General features: G+C 43.3%; 1 protein-coding gene across 1 annotated transcript; it reads right to left on the bottom strand.

Moving 5' to 3' along the window:
- Window positions 1-176: 176 nt before the first annotated feature.
- On the bottom strand, window positions 177-12,499 carry PRDX1 (peroxiredoxin 1). The gene is made up of 6 exons (XM_070404869.1): window positions 12,407-12,499; window positions 9,998-10,114; window positions 7,689-7,842; window positions 7,200-7,322; window positions 5,819-5,949; window positions 177-490 (listed from the first exon to the last, which is right to left on the bottom strand). Exons 2-6 carry the CDS (start codon window positions 10,101-10,103, stop codon window positions 405-407), a joined length of 600 nt encoding a protein of 199 aa, XP_070260970.1. The 5' UTR covers window positions 10,104-10,114; window positions 12,407-12,499; the 3' UTR covers window positions 177-404.
- Between the last annotated feature and the right edge of the window lie 3,611 nt (window positions 12,500-16,110).

Below are 16,110 nucleotides of genomic sequence, written 5' to 3'. Positions count from 1 at the left end.
AATAAAGCAAAGGCTAATAATGCCCCTAAAATGAAGAAAAGGGGGTAGGGGAGGCCGGGGGAAGGTCAAGTGGGGAAAAAAAATAAAAAGGAGACATATGTACTACTCTTTGTAATACTTTAAGCAATAAAACAAAATTTAAAAAAATAATAAAATAAAATGAAGAAACAACAAGGTCTCAGTTCAAGTTTAATAGAAACCACAAAAGATCAAAAGTGATGTCCAACTACTGTTTACATTAGATAATTTCCTCCAGAGGAAGTATGGCTGACCCTCCCCAAACCCTACAGGAAAGGCCACATCTGGGCTAAGTCTAAGATCTTGTTTTAAGTATGACAATAGTAAAAGAGAGGTTCTGTTCTCATGGCTGTACATTGCCGCATGACCCTATAATGACCCAGTGCTCACTTCTGCTTAGAGAAATATTCTTTGCTCTTCTGGACATCAGGCTTGATGGTATCACTGCCAGGTTTCCAGCCAGCTGGGCACACTGCAAGAGAAAGTTACCACTAATTAGTAATAGTAATTTGCTCAGTAGTGAACTCTCATGAACAAATGGATTCCTCAAAACTAAATCTGAGCCCTAAAGAGCCTGTAATAAGCACCAGGAAGCCTAACCTACAGTCTAAGATCATAAGTATAAAAGCCTTTTAGTTCAAGGCTAACAACAAACATGCAATTTAATCCTCTCTATAGCCCCATTACTATTATACCTAGTTTATTCATTCCGCACCTGACATTTATTTTTTAAAAAAGCAATAGCTTCAACTGTAGGCTTTGTTCAAAAAAACCTAAAACATGTGAGGCAAGATTTGTTAACAGTAGATAGTAGATAAAGGGGTACTCATGTTCTCTATAATTTTATGTATGCTTCAAATGCATCTTTTAAAAAATAAGCTTAAATGCTGCTCTTAAAAAAGTGGTGCTACCCTAGCTAGTTTGGCTAAGTGGATAGAGCATCAGCCTGCAAACTGAAGGGTCCCAGGTTCGATTCTGGTCAAGGGCACATACCTGGATTTCAGGCTTGATCCCCAAGTAGGGGATGTGCAGGAGGCAGCCAATCAATGATTCTCTCTCATCATTGATGTTTCTATCACTCTTTCCCTCTCCCTTCCTCTCTGAAATCAATAAAGATATATTTTTAAAAAACCAAAAAAGGTGCTGGGACAGCTGATTTCCACATGCAAAAGAATAACACTAGACTCCAAACTTAAAAAGAAATAACTCAAAAATGGATCAATGGCCCGGCCGGTGTGGCTCAATGGTTCAGTGTCAACCTATGAACCAGGTCACAGTTCCACTGCCAGAGTACATGTGCAGGTTGTGGGCTTTATCCCCAGTAGGGGGCTTGCAGAAGACAGCCAATGGATGATTTTCATTGATGTTTCTATCTTCCTATCCCTTCCTCCCTTGAAATAAAAACATATTACTTCCTTCCTCTCTGAAATAAAAATATATATTTAAATCCTATATAATAAAAGGGTAATATGCAAATTGACCCTAACAGCAGAACGACTGGGAATGATTGGTCACTATGACACACACTGACCACCAGGGGGCAGACGCTTATTGCAGGAGCTGTCCTCTGGTGGTCACTGCGCTCCCACAGGGGGAGCTCTGCTCAGCCACAAGCCAGGCTGATGGCTGCCAGCACAGCAGTGGTGGTGGGAGCCTCTCCCGCCTCCTCAGCAGCACTAAGGATGTCCGACTGCAGCTTAGGTCTGCTCCCTGCTGGTAAGTGGACATCCCCTGAGGGCTGCTGGGCTGCCAGAGGGATGTCTGACTGCCAGCTTGGGCCTGATCCCCCAGGGAGCAGGCCTAAGCCAGCAGGTGGACATCCTCTAAGGGGTCCCAGACTGCAAGAGGGCATAGGCCGGGCTGAGGGACACCCGAGTGCACAAATTTTTGTGCACGAGGCCTCTAGTGTATATATATATAAAAAAAAAAACTTTTTTTAAAGAATCAACCAATGAATTCATAAATAAGTGGGACTACAGATCAACATTTCTCTCTCTCCCCTGTCTAGAAATCAATTTTTAAAAAATGGATTAATGGCCCTAAGCAGTTTGGCTCAGTGGATAAAGCGTCGGCCTGCAGACTGAAGGGTCCCAGGTTCGATTCCGGTCAAGGGCATGTACCTTGGTTGCGGGCATATCCCCAGTGGGGAGTGTGCAGGAGGTAGCTGAATCGATGTTTCTCTCTCATCGATGTTTCTAACTCTCTATCCCTCTCCCTTCCTCTCTGTAAAAAAATCAATAAAATATATATATTTTTTAAAATGGATTAATGAAATAAATATAAGGGCTAAAATCATTAACTCTTCAAAGTGGAAAATCACGATTAATCCCTTGCCTCACTTTCCTCAGGTTAGCCTAAGGAGCACTGCTAGTTCAGGATGGCAGGGAAAGATTGAAGGCTATGCTTTCTGCATAAACTTCATGATCTTGGATTTGGAAATGTATTCTTAGATATGATGCTAAAAGCACAAGCAACAATAAAAAAACAGATAAGTTGGACTTGATCCAAATTAAGAACTTTTAGAACATTATAAAGAGAGTAAAGGCAACCCACAGAATGGGAGAAAATACTTATGAATCATATATCTAATAAGGGACTAATATCCAAAATGCAAAAAGAATTCCTGCAATTCAACCACACACAAAAAAATTCAAAAATGAGCAAAACATCAATACATGAGTGGATAAAAAAAGTTGAGGTACATATCTACAATGGAATATTGGCCATAAAAAAGAATGAAATCTTGCCACTTGTGAGAGCATGAGTGGCATATCTCCCTGATATGCCACGGTTGTGGGTTCCAGCCCGTTTTCCAACCCCCGTCAGGGCACATATAAGAATCAACCAACTTCAGGTCTCATCCTCGCAGGCCAGGCCGAGGGACCCCACCAGTGCACAAATCTGTGCACCAGGCCTCTAGTATAGTTAACAATATTGTAAAAACAGCACCAGCTGGTTTGGCTCAGTGGATAGAGTGTCAGCCTAAGGAATGAAGAGTCCCGGGTTCGATTCCAGTCAAGGGCACATGCCCAGGTTGCAGGCTTGGTCCCCAGTAGGGGGCGTGCAAGAGACAGCCGATCAATGATTCTCTCTCATCATTGATGTTTCTATCACTCTCCTCCCTTCCTCTCTCAAATCAATAAAAAAATATTTTTAAAAAACCAACACTTGAATTTGAGTGAAACATCTAAGTGTGGATCTTTCTAATTACTGGTATGGTCTTAACCGTTTGAGTCCCAAGCAGCGCGATCACGCTGCTGAGATTTTATGTCGAGAAAACATACGATTCGTTTGAGTCCCAGGGGGTATTGAAAAAACACTGTCAAAGAATCCCAAACAGTGCAACCGTGCTTTCTCTAAATGAGTACGAAAAGACCCAAACAGCGTGATAGCGCTTGTTTTATTTTATGTCGAGAAATACCAAGCAGCGCGATCGCATGCTTGGGACTCAAATGGTTAAGTGCCATGACTTTAGGGCCAACGAGACTAAATTGGCAAGGTCTCTTTATCCTGGTTCATTATTCTTCCTCTCTGTGTTATAATTGGGTTGTTCTAAAGCTTTGTTTTCTTCTAGACAAAACAATCTTTTTGGTTGCTTATTAGGACTGACTGCCAAACTTTTGTCTGCCTGTAGCCTGGTCTTTGCTTTCATGCTGCTTTGTTCTCTGCAGTTAATTTTGCGACTCCAGTCTTTGTGCTGAACCTCATACCCCACACCAGGGGGCAGTATCAGCAGCTGTCTGCTCTTTCAATCTACTCCCAAGGGAGCTTCTGTAAATGGTGCCTTCTGATATCAGTGTTCACTGATCCCTACTAGCCTTCCACTACAGCCAAGTTTCATTTTTGGGTCCCCCAAAATGAGGACATTAATCCAGACTAACAACTTCCGCTTTCTTTAAAAGTCACAATATCAGAGTTGAATTGGCCTTAGAAAGTTAGTTTGAAATACTTAACTTCTAGGGAAAATGAAGTAAGACAAGAAATTTGTCCAAGCCCACCTGTGTACTTGATCTGTTATCAGTAGCACTTAATCACAACTATTTTGTTCTCAATTACATTAAGTTGGGGGGGGAGGGGGTTTTCAAGATCCTCTTCTACCTGCAGCCTCAGGAACTGAGTCCTTAAAACTAACTCTTTTTTTTTTTTTTTTGGTGCCCTTGACTGGAATCGAACCTGGGACCCTTAAGTCCACAGGCTGACGCTCTATCCACTGAGCCAAACTAGTCAGGGCAAAACTAATTAACTCTTAGTTGGGATATGGTTGTTTCATTCCAGCAACAATTGCATGGGGGAGGGGAGGAAGAGTTGGGTTGGGAGTAAAAAAGCTATAGCCTTACAAACTCAAAAGATGGGATCAAGTAGTTCAATACTTGCAATCAGAATATTTAAGGAGAGAAGTACTAGTGCTGGAGCCATAAAAAAAGGCTACACTCTTAGCAAATGCTGGATTAAAAACCTTATGTTGAATCTGCTCAGTTATGCTTAGACTTTACAAAGTCACACCCACAAACACATTATCCTTGATCCTGAAACTTCTAAATTAAATTAAGAACCTTGATATTTCATTTGAAACCCTCTAGGCCTAACCTCTCCTTAAAAAAAAAATTTTTTTTTAAATGTCACTGGGTTGTACACTTAAAAATGGTTAAGATGGTAAATTTGCAGTTATGTGCCCATTCTAATCCCTCAGCATTTTGCATTTACCTGTAACTCAGTTTTTCTCATTCTATATTATAACTGTCTGTTTGCTTCTTTGTGCACCTCAATAAAATATGAGTGCCTCCACAAAAAAAAAAAAAAAAAAAAAAAAAGATGGTAAATTTGCTATGTATGCCCTAACCCAGTGATGGCGAACCTTTTGAGATCAGCATGTCAGCATTTTAAAAAACCCTAGCTTAACTTTGGTGCCGTGTCACATATAGAAATTTTGTGATATTTGCAACCATAGTAAAATGAAGACTTATATTTTTGATATTTATTTTATATATTTAAATGCCATTTAACAAAGAAAAATCAACCAAAAAAATGAGTTCACGTGTCAGAGGTTCACCATCACTGCCCTAACTGGTTTTATAGCCCTAGCCAGTTTAGCTCATTGGATAGAGCATCGGACTATGGGCTGTGAAGGGTCCCAGGTTCGATTCCAGTCAAGGGCAAATGCCTGGGTTGCAGGCTCAATCCACAATAGGGGGCGTGCAGGAGGCAGCCAATCAATGATTCTCCCTCATCATTGATGTTTCTATGTCTCTCTCCCTCTCCATTCCTCTCTGAAATCAATAAAAAAATATATATATTTTTTAAAAAGCCTTTATAGCAGTGGTTCTCAACCTTCCTAATGCTGCAACCCTTTAACACAGTTCCTCATGTTGTGGTGACCCCCAACCATAAAATTATTTTCGTTGCTACTTCATAACTGTAATTTTGCTACTGTTATGAATTGTAATGTAAATGTCTGATATGCAGGATGTATTTTCATTGTTACAAATTGAACATAATGAAAGCATAGTGATTAATCACAAAAACAATACGTAATTATATATGTGTTTTCTGATGGTCTTAGGCGACCCCTGTGAAAGGGTCATTCGATCCCCAAAGGGGTTGCGACCCACAGGTTGAGAACCACTGCTTTATAGTCTTCTCCCCAAGCTTTTCTATTACCCCACCCCCACAACGCACTATAATCCAGAAACTTCAATTTCTTAAAGAAACATAATCACTCTCTTTGTTTGGTAGACTTTGTTCCTACCACATCTTTCCCATCCACCATTTTGTTGTCTTGTCACCAAACAGACTGAATTACCTTCCCCATGTTTGTCAGTGAACTGGAAAGCCTGAACTAGTCTCAGAGTCTCATCCACAGAGCGGCCAACAGGAAGGTCATTCACGGTGATCTGGCGAAGGATACCTTTATCATCAATGATAAAGAGGCCCCTGGGAAGAAAAGATTGAAGGTTTGAGAAAGAGGCAGTACAGATTTAACAAGTGGTTAGGCAGCCCTGGCTGGGTAACTCAGTAGCTTAGTGTTGTCCTGATACGCCAAAATTACGGGTTTGATTCCTGGTCAGGGCACATACAAAAAGCAACCAATAAATGCATAAATAAGCGGAACAATAAATTGATGTTTCTCTCTCCTTCCTCTCTCTCTAAAATTAATCAATAAATTTCTAAAAATTAAAAACTGGTTTGCCCTAACCGGTTTGGCTCAGTGGATAGAGCATTGGCCTGCAGACTTAAAGGTCCCAGGTTCAATTCCAGTCAAGGGCATGTACCTTGGTTGCAGGCACATCCCCAGTATGGGGTGTGCAGGAGGCAGCTGATCGATGTTTCTCTCTCATCGATGTTTCTAACTCTCTATCCCTCTCCCTTCCTCTCTGTAAAAAATCAATAAAATGTACTTTTTTTAAAATTAAAAAAAAAACTGGTTTATTAGAATAGAGAAGCAATGGAAATGGGCTGGTCTCCCAGACGTGCACAGGCCTTGCCCTTAGTGAGGATGCCCCTGTATAAAGAATGAGACCAATCCCTGGCCAGCATGGCTCAGCTGTTGAGTGTCGACCTATGAACCAGGAGGTCACAGTTCAATTCCCAGTCAGGGCACATGCCCAGGTTTGGGCTCAATCCTCCGTGGGGGGCATGCAGAAGGTAGCCCAGTGATTCTCTCTCATCATTGATGTTTCAATCTCTCTCTTCCTCTCTGAAATCAATAAAAAAATATATATTTTTTAAATGAGACCATCATGCTGTACACCTTAAATTTAATATAGTGATGTATATCAATTATTTCATTTCATTTTTTTGTTGATCCTCGTCTGAGGATATCTTTCCACTGATTTTAGAGAGTGGAAGGGAGAGGAAAAGACAGAGAGAAACATCAAAGTGACATGGGTTGGTTGCCTAACATATATGCCCCGACCAGGGCCAGGGATTGAGCCTGCAACCAAGGTAGGTGCCCTTGACTGGAAATCAAACCCGGGACCCTTAAGTCTGCAGAATAACATTCTATCAACTGAGCCAAACTAGCGAGGGTATATCAATTATTTCTTAATAAAACTGATTAAGAAAATGAAATGAGAAAGGAGTCTGTACAGATCAGGGCTCTACCTTTCTCCAAATAAAAGGGCCTCAGTCAATCATATCTATCACAATAAATGTCAGCAACAGCCCCGCCCCCAGGTATATACCTGAATGAGATGCCTTCATCAGCCTTTAAGACTCCGTAGTCCTGAGCAATGGTGCGCTTGGGGTCTGACACCAAAGGAATGTTCATGGGACCCAGTCCTCCTTGTTTCTTGGGTGTGTTGATCCTACAGCAAAGGGCACACATATAAATCACATTCACTCAAACTCTTGTGTAGCAAATACATTAACTGTATCTACACACTCCCCCTTTCCAACATTTCTAACCTAGTTCCCAGAAACTTCAAACTTTTCCAGCAGTAAACTGAATGGCTCAGGATAGTTAAGGTCATCAGGGTACACTCAGCTGCAACCCAAGCTGCTTCTCCTCTGCTGCCAAGTAATAAGAAAGCAACAAGAGGAAGCCAGAGCCTTTGCACTCCTTCCATGAGGAGCCAGAAGCCAATACTTGAGAAAGTCTATTGCCAAAGCCTCCTAATCCCAGTTCCTGCTTAGTTAAAAAGTCCATATGTCAAATGGACCAACGGATTTACCATGCCAGGTGACAGAAGTGAGAATCCACAGAAGCACCAATCACTTGGCAGTTGATTTTCTTAAATTCTTCTGCCCTATCACTGAAAGCAATGATCTCCGTGGGGCACACAAAGGTAAAGTCAAGAGGGTAAAAGAAGAACACCACATATTTTCCTGGAAAAAAGAAAAAAAGAACCCCAAGTTAGCCTTTGAAACAGACATCCTTGCTTTATAGAGAATAGACAAGAAAATACATATACCAACAGAAAAAGAGGCCCTTTTAAGTTGATGCCAGACACAATTGCTAGATGTCAAGATGCTCAAACATAGATGTCTCCTGGCAGCCACTTTCAGAACCTCTTGCAGGAGGACCTGCATGGAAAAGTTCCTTCCCAGTCCATGCTTTATTTTTCTGTCTCCATATTAGCTGCCAAATACAGAACTAAATTTTTTAAAAATATATTTTTATTGATTTCAGAGAGGAAGGGAGAGGAAGAGAGAGACAAAAGCATCAATGATGAAGAGAGAGAATCATTGATTAGTTGCCTCCTGCACGTACCCTCCTGGGGATCAAGTTCACAAACTGGGCATGTGCCCTGACCAGGAATCGAACCTTTTCTTAGGTGGACACTCAACCACTGAGCCATACCGGCCAGGCTGTTCAGTCTAATTTTTATCTTCTCTGGATAGTTAAAATTAGCACAGGCCCTAACCGGTTTGGCTCGGTGAATAGAGCGTCAGCCTGCAGACTGAAAGGTCCGGTCCCAGGTTCAATTCCGGTCAAGGGCATGTACCTTGGTTGCAGGCACATCCCCAGTAGGAGGTGTGCAGGAGGCAGCTGATCAATGTTTCTCTCTCATTGGTGTTTCGAACTCTCTATCCCTCCCCCTTCCTCTCAGTAAAAAATCAATAAAATATATTTTTAAAAAATTAGCACAGATACCAAGTTCTCCAATGAAGAAAAGCAAAAACAAGAATGCAGTTATCTACTGGATAGTCCAATGCCAATGCTTGCAATCAGTGCCCAATAAAAAGCTGAAATGCTGAGTTCTCTGCTGCAGGGTAGTAAGAGACCAACAAGAAGTCAGAGCCTTTGCACTTCTTTCACAATGAACCACAGTAATGGAGTGGGTAAGCTTTAAGTGATCGCCTGAATCACCACAAATACGTTCCTAATCAGCCTGATAAGAAAAATTTTATGTGGCAAACATTCCAAAAATCCTGGTAGTTAACAGGACTTCCAGTTGGACTTTTACTGAAGTCACTCAGATTACCAACTGAATAGCTCTTCAAAGGCCAGGTAGCCTCTCACACCTAATGCGCTGGGCTATTACAACAGTTCAATTAGACGACTCACTCACTTCCAGGCAGCAGCCATGTTTGAGAGTCAAAACAAGTTGTTCCTTTGACATTCACTTTGAAAATTAGAATCACTAGAAACTCCTCTAAACACCAGGGCTTTGCCTAACAAGCACTTTAAGGCCTCAGCAGGTCAAGCCCTGGTGGGCAGAAAGCAGCTCTTCCCACACATCCTACGTTTACCCTTGCGCTAGGGCCACCGCTCTATGATCCTACTTACCATGTTTTGCCAGAAGCTTCCCTCAATAGGATCCCACTAACCTGCTCTCATTCCAACCAACAAGTGTGTTAGGAAACCTAGTCACATGTTCTATCCAAAAACTGACTCCAGGAACTGATCACTACACACATCACTATACTTGACACAGGAGTTTGAGGTTTGCGTTCAATTGTCCCAGAAGACCCAGCTGCTCCCAACTGTGAGGTAAAAGAGAACCTTATTAGAACCTGACAAGTGTCTGCATGAATCTCTAACAGAAAAGAGAGCTATTCCAACGATGACATCAACTCTCCCTTGGGGGCAAAACAGACAAGTGAATGTGCCTAAACCCTCTACTAATACAGTAGCTATGACACATAGTTCATAAACTGAACAAGCACTGTCACAGCTCCAAATATGAGCTCTGAGATTTTAAATTGTTGAAGACTTCTTATAATGAAATAGTAAGACTGAGATAATCAGATTGTCTCCAATAATACAACTGAGGAGTACTGAGAAGATAAATGAGCTAATATATTAGTTTAGGCAAAATGAAGCATGTGCTTTCTCCAAAATAGTCTGGACCTAGGATAACTATCGATAATCACCATTTCACTTCAACCTAAAGGCAACAGCCTACCACCCTGAACACCTTGATCTAGGAGACATAAATCATTTTACAATCAAAAATACAGAAATACAAATATCCAACAAGCCATCTCTAAATAGCAAAATAATTGCACTTCAATGAACCTAATGTAATAGGCTTACCTTTGTAGTCAGATAGGCTGATATCTTTGAACTGACCATCAGGCATAACAGCTGTGGCTTTGAAGTTGGGGGCAGGGTGGCCGATTTTAGCATTTCCTGAAGACATCTTGCTATCAGCTGGAAAGGATAAAAGAGGAAATTAACTTGAAACCAGTACTCTCCATCAACTTAACTGTAGACTTAACTGTAGAACAATAAAGGATTTACCTGGTGGCCCTGAATATATACATTAAGTTTTTTATTTTATTTTTTGTTTTGTTTTTACATTAACTTTTTAAAAAATATATCCTATTGATTTTTTTACAGAGAGGAAGGGAGAGGGATAGAGATTTAGAAACATCGATGGGAGAGAAACATTGATCAGCTGCCTCCTGCACACTCCCTACTGGGGATGTGCCTGCAACCAAGGTACATGCCCTTGACCGGAATCGAACCCGGGACCCTTGAGTCCGCAGGCCGACGCTCTATCCACTGAGCCAAACCAGCTAGGGCAGTGATGGCAAACCTATGACACGCGAACTCTTTTTTTGGTTGATTTTTGTTAAATGGCATTTAAATATATAAAATAAATATCAAAAATATAAGTCTTTGTTTTACTATGGTTGCAAATATCAAAAAATTTCTGTATGTGACACAGCACCAGAGTTAAGTTAGGGTTTTTCAAAATACTGACATGACGAGCTCAAAAGGTTCGCCATCACTGAGCTAGGGCTACATTAACTTTTTTAAAAATTAATTTTACAGGGGTGACATTGGTCAACATGGTCACATAGGTTTCAGGTGTGGGTTTCTGTTACAAGATCTTTATATATTGCACCGTGTGCCCACCACTCGAAGTTAAATCTTCCCCTGTCACCTACGTTAACTTTTAGATTAGTAAGAAGCATACACTTAGCTTTCCAGTTTTTGAAAGAAAACCAGATATTACACATCTCTGAATATCAACTTTTGTTTTCATTTAAAAACAGCAATTTCTTTAATAATTGAAGTAACCTCCATGACTTTTTCTGAACCATCATTTGTGCAATGAAATGGCATTTTCCTCTATAATTTCATCATACAGAAGCAGAGAGGGGAGGGGGGCTGGAGACTCTCAAACCTGAACCCAAATGCACAAATGCCAGAGTGCCGGACTCCCAAAAGCGGGTAATACTGCCCTTTCCCTGGGCTGCGCCTCCATCTGTATTCATAACGTGGGAAGCACACTTGATATTCAAGCACACGTGCTGGTTTGCCAAGAACACATACCCTAAAGCCCATCCAGCCTTTTAAGAGGCAAGACCAGAATTCTGGCATCTGCTCAATCTCAAAACTTTAGGTATTTGTGTTTAAGCCCTACAAGTCCTTTCAAAAATGGGTGTCTGACCTCAGGGTCAAGAGCCTGGGGCAATAAGTACAAGAGCCAACCTATTGCTAAACAGGAATGCTGCACTGGATTCACCCAGGTCAACTCCAAGGAGTTAAGAATTAGGTGCAGGTAAGCCATGGGTTTGAAAGCCTCAACAAGCTCATTTTCTAGTACCAACGGTTTGGGGTCACACTACCACAACCTAAAGAAACGTTGTGAGCATTGATTATCTCAAACTTTTTACTGCCTAATACCCTTCATAACAACAATTTAAAAAACAAAAAACGGTAAGGGACGTTGCAACTTGGCGACCAAATACAGAGTGTGACCCTAACATAAGTGGCCTCGTCGGAACCTGCTTTTCCAGGCGGCCCCCACTAAGGCCGGACCAATCGGGAAAAGCCCGTTGGACTTCCAGCCCGGGCGGGACTCTTCAGATCAGCCCAAGAACTTCCCAGCCGAAAACCACACCCTCAAACCGCACTGAAGGTCCCCTCCCGCCATCACTCCCACCCCAGCACTTCGGGGAGCGCCCGCAGGAAAGAGCCGTCTTCCCGAGGCACCGGGGATCACCACCATCCCCATTCTGCAGGTGGAAAAAGAAAGGCGGGGAAGGGAACCGTAATATCTGAAGCTTCACGGCTAGTAACGGCCCAGACCAGGGCACAGCTTTTTTACACCTACCACGTGAAAGAGGGGTGACCTCAGGTCAGCTTCCGAGTCCATTCCAGAAGCTTCTCGAACCGCCCTAATCGAGGGGACACCACCACCAGCCCGCCCCTCCGAGCCAATCCGTGCCCTGTGCCCTGGTGGACGGGAGGGGACTCGAGCCTGCGTGAGCCTCGGGGTTCACCCAACCCCCAGGACCCACAGGTGTGTCCACGCGAAGGTGCGCAAACCGCCTGGCCACTCTGGGGCGGCAGGCCGCGCCCGGACGCCTCCCCAGTCACAGCACCCCCAGTTCAGCCCGGAGGTTGCGGGGGGGCTGGGAGGGGAATAAAAGGCGACCTGCGGAATGCGGGGCGCTCCACCTGCAGAGGCCGCGCGGCCCACATACTCACCAGCACTGAAGCAAAAATGGCAAAACCAGTCAAGCAGGAAGACGCACGAAAAGCGCGCGCGGCCTCGCAGCGCTGCTTTTATAGCCGGTATGGTTCTCGCGAGAGTCAGAGCGGGTCCGGGTGCGGGAGGGGGAGAGGGGAGGGGGATCTGGCCGGAGCCCAGTCCGGATCCAACGCTCCCAGCCAGAATGACTCAGCGCTTTCCCTAGGGGCGGGCTCGGTGCCCAAAGTACCAATCCCCCGTACCTGCCACCCGTGGTCGGGGTCGGAGTGAGGCACACACACACTCTGGATCGACTCCAGACGCTCCGTTATCAGGGATTTCTTCAGGAACGGGGGTGGGGAGGTAGGGGGGGGGGGGGGGATGGGAGGTAAGGGGGAGCGTGCCTGGCGCGCAAAACCCAAACCTGGATAGAGGGTCTCGCGGCTGCACCACATTTAACCGCAACGAGCCCTGCGAGCTATCCGAATGTTCCCCTCGGGCCCCCACATCCTCTGCCTTAGTGTTGATCCTCAGTACCCCTCAGTGCTTAGCCTCCTTCGTTGTTCCAATTACAAGATTGCTGCTTCCATCTCCATCCATCCCTTCCACTAAGTCTGGAGGGAATATTTTTGAAATCTGACCGTATCACTCCTCTGATTTGTGGTTTCAAAAACTGGGGCAATTTCCTGAATTAAAGCATCTCACTGCCATTTTATGTGTGGCCTTCAGGCAAGAGTCTTAATCCTCTAGCTTTACTTTTCTTACTTGTAAAATGGGAATACTATTCTTTATTGAGATCCTCTATGTAGTTTATTTAGCACAGTACCCAGTTCTTACTACACAGTAGAAATGTTATCTGTTATTACTCTAACTTTTGCGTCTCGATTGTAACACCCAGAACAGTGTGTGGCTGTTTCAAGCCCTCAGGTTTTTGTTCAAGCATGAAGAAATGTTACCACTGTTAGGGTTCTTGGGTTCCCCAAGATAGAAATCAGGGGGAACCCCCAGAGAAATTTCCAGACAGATTTTTATTAAACTTAAGCCTGAGCACAACGGAGGCAGCATAGAGGAGAGGAAGGTCCTCTGAACTAGCCAGGGGACTGGCTCTGCTTGGCTGTTTTTATAAGCTGGAGGCAAAGCCGACTTTTGTGAAAGGCGAGCTTTTTTCCGGGGGTGGGGCAGGAGACCGGGCTTGTGGAATTTTGGTTGTCAGTGTATGAGGAGCAAGTCCTTAGAAGGAAGATAAGACTTTTTTCCAAGGAAGAGGAGTGGTTTCATTTTTGTGGTAGGCTTACCAGGTGTGTTTTTTCTGGCCTTTTGACTCTGGGATCCCCTGCCAGGGAGAGGAGTAGCATCAGCTCTGTGGTTTTTCTTACCCGGTGTCCTTGGGATCCTGGCCCAGGTCCCGGTGCTATCGCAGAAACTGTTCCCTCCTAGTTGGCCTAAAGTCTTTAAAGATGCAGCTGAAACGGTTCTTGGCCTTGGCTCATCCCCAGAATTCCTCTAAAGTTGTTCTGAATTTTGCTCATCCCCAGTATTGACCATTCTTGCCTTTGTATCCAAACAATAGCCTGTAGAGCCACAAAAAAAAAAAAAAAATTAAGCTATTTTACTTATTTACATGTCTGCCTCTCCTTGCTAGGTTGATTTTCCTGTCATCTCTATGCCCCCAGGTGACAATAGAGCACCTGATGTTAAAATAGGAGCATTTAATAAATAGTGTTATGTCCCCAGCTCTGCCTCCACCCCCCACAATTCCTTTGGACCTTACAGCAGGGTAGGAAATGGAGAAGTGCTATGTCATGCTGACTGAGCATCTCAATTCTTTTTTAGTATTTATCATCCTACCTTGCAATAGTAGTGATTTTTTTATTTGTTTTTCCTTCCCTGCCTGAGGTTGAACAGTTATTTGGCCATTATTCATTTCCTTCTTGAGGAGGCAGGAGAGACCTAGATTTCAGAGCTTAACTATGGATGATTAATGGTCTGAGCAGATTAAACCAACAACACACTGTCCTACTTCAACCAAAAGAAAATTACCATTTATTGTATCTCCCATGTGCCAGGTCCTGGACTGGGCACTTGGGCTTGCTTCATTTAAGAACCAAAAGAGTTACCATGGCCCAGGGAAATGGCAACAACCTATCCCCATGGGAATATAAAAAAATTAAACAGCAGAACAGAGTTCTAAAAAGAGAAATCTGTTAAATATTTTTTGTTTAATTAAATGATTGTGGAGTCTTTCCTCAGAAAGCAGTAACAATTTCAGAAATGAGGGGTTTCTTCCTTTATTCTTCTGTAGGGCTTGGTATAAATCTCTATCTCCATTTTTACAAAAATGCCATTGTTTTATCCTCATTTGTTCAGCAGTATGTCTAGGAAGGCTTTTACCTCTTTATCTTTATAGTACCAGAACCTAAAGAAAACAATTGGAAGGCTACTTCAATAGTCCAGACAAGAGAATTCTCAGGACTGTCATATGACATTGACAGCAGAATGGGAAAAAGGAAAGAAAGAATATTTCTACAGGGAGCAGAGCCATCATGTTGTACAATATGTAATGTGATATTATAGAGATTATGATATGAATGGTGCCCCATGGAGTGGAGTTGTGCCTTACAGTGTTATGGCCAGGTTGTATAACTCTGGAGTCCACCCTATTATTGATTTCTCTTTTATTTTTTTTAATATATTTTATTGATTTTTTACAGAGAGGAAGAGAGAGGGACAGAGAGTCAGAAACATCAATGAGAGAGAAACATCAGCTGCCTCCTCACACCCCCCCACTGGGATGTGCCCGCAACTAAGGCACATGCCCTTGACCAGAATCGAACCTGGGACCCTTCAGTCCGCAGGCTGACGCTCCATCCACTGAGCCAAACCGGCCACGGCTTGATTTCTCTTTTAAAGGAGAAGATAATCAGTTTGGTTTGAGGCAAACAACATTGAAATACCCTCAAGACATCCAGGTGGAGATGTTCAGAGGTCACTGCTGGAGATGTACATTTAGAATCAGCAGCACAGAGGTTTAATTACATTTACAGGAGGCCTATACTCTGCTAGGTACCAGACATGCAAGACAAATGAGACACCATCTATTGAGGTGTTTTGAATAATCATTAAATGGGTGAATTGGATGAGGAGTGGTGAAATTCACAGAAATGCAGTGAAACAGATTTTGGAGCAGATTATTAAGAGCCCGCTTTGAGGCATGTCAAATTTGGGATTCCAGGGGAAGATAGCTAAGAGGAAGTTGGAAATGTGTAAACTTGAGGGTAAGCCTTTGGGATATCTGCCTTGTTCATCATGATATTGAGACAGGCCAGAAAGCCAGCACAAGTGGAATAGGGAAACTGAGACAGATAGCTGAACAAACGGACACAGAGCAATTTACAGCACACACAGAAGGTCACCTCCCTAGAAATAACATCCAGGCCTCAGTTGTATTTCAGCCCCAGATCCAAAAAAGCAGCAAAACCAGGTGGGCAGCACCAGGACCAGCTGAAATGACTAAGTACCCCGTGCCCTGACACTGACCAATCAGTGGAGACCAGGATCTTGACGGAGCATACTTAGAAAACTGACTAATATTCTGCTAAAACCCTTCCCTGAGACTTCCCCTAAGATTCCCGCCTGCCTGCAAGACGGAGATAAAAGCCTCAAGACAAAGGACCCACCTACTTCTCTCCCTCCAGGGGGCATGCCTACACCTCCCACCCCA

This window comes from Myotis yumanensis, unplaced genomic scaffold (genome assembly GCF_028538775.1).
Source record: "Myotis yumanensis isolate MYYU_CA2020_CCGP unplaced genomic scaffold, mMyoYum1.0.hap1 SCAF_2, whole genome shotgun sequence".
NCBI lineage: Eukaryota > Metazoa > Chordata > Mammalia > Chiroptera > Vespertilionidae > Myotis > Myotis yumanensis.
The sequence above is the reverse complement of the archived record's forward strand: the minus strand, read 5'-3'. Positions and strand labels throughout refer to the sequence as shown.

What these genes read in the sequence shown, in the direction of transcription:
- PRDX1 (XM_070404869.1), bottom strand. Translation starts at nt 10,103, where the DNA reads ATGTCTTCAGGAAATGCTAAAATCGGCCACCCTGCCCCCAACTTCAAA. An exon ending in GATGAAGGCATCTCATTCAG is followed by an intron (nt 5,950 to 7,199) that starts GTATATACCTGG and finishes TTTTCTTCCCAG; the next exon opens with GGGCCTCTTTATCATTGATG. An exon ending in CACTGACAAACATGGGGAAG is followed by an intron (nt 491 to 5,818) that starts GTAATTCAGTCT and finishes TTTCTCTTGCAG; the next exon opens with TGTGCCCAGCTGGCTGGAAA.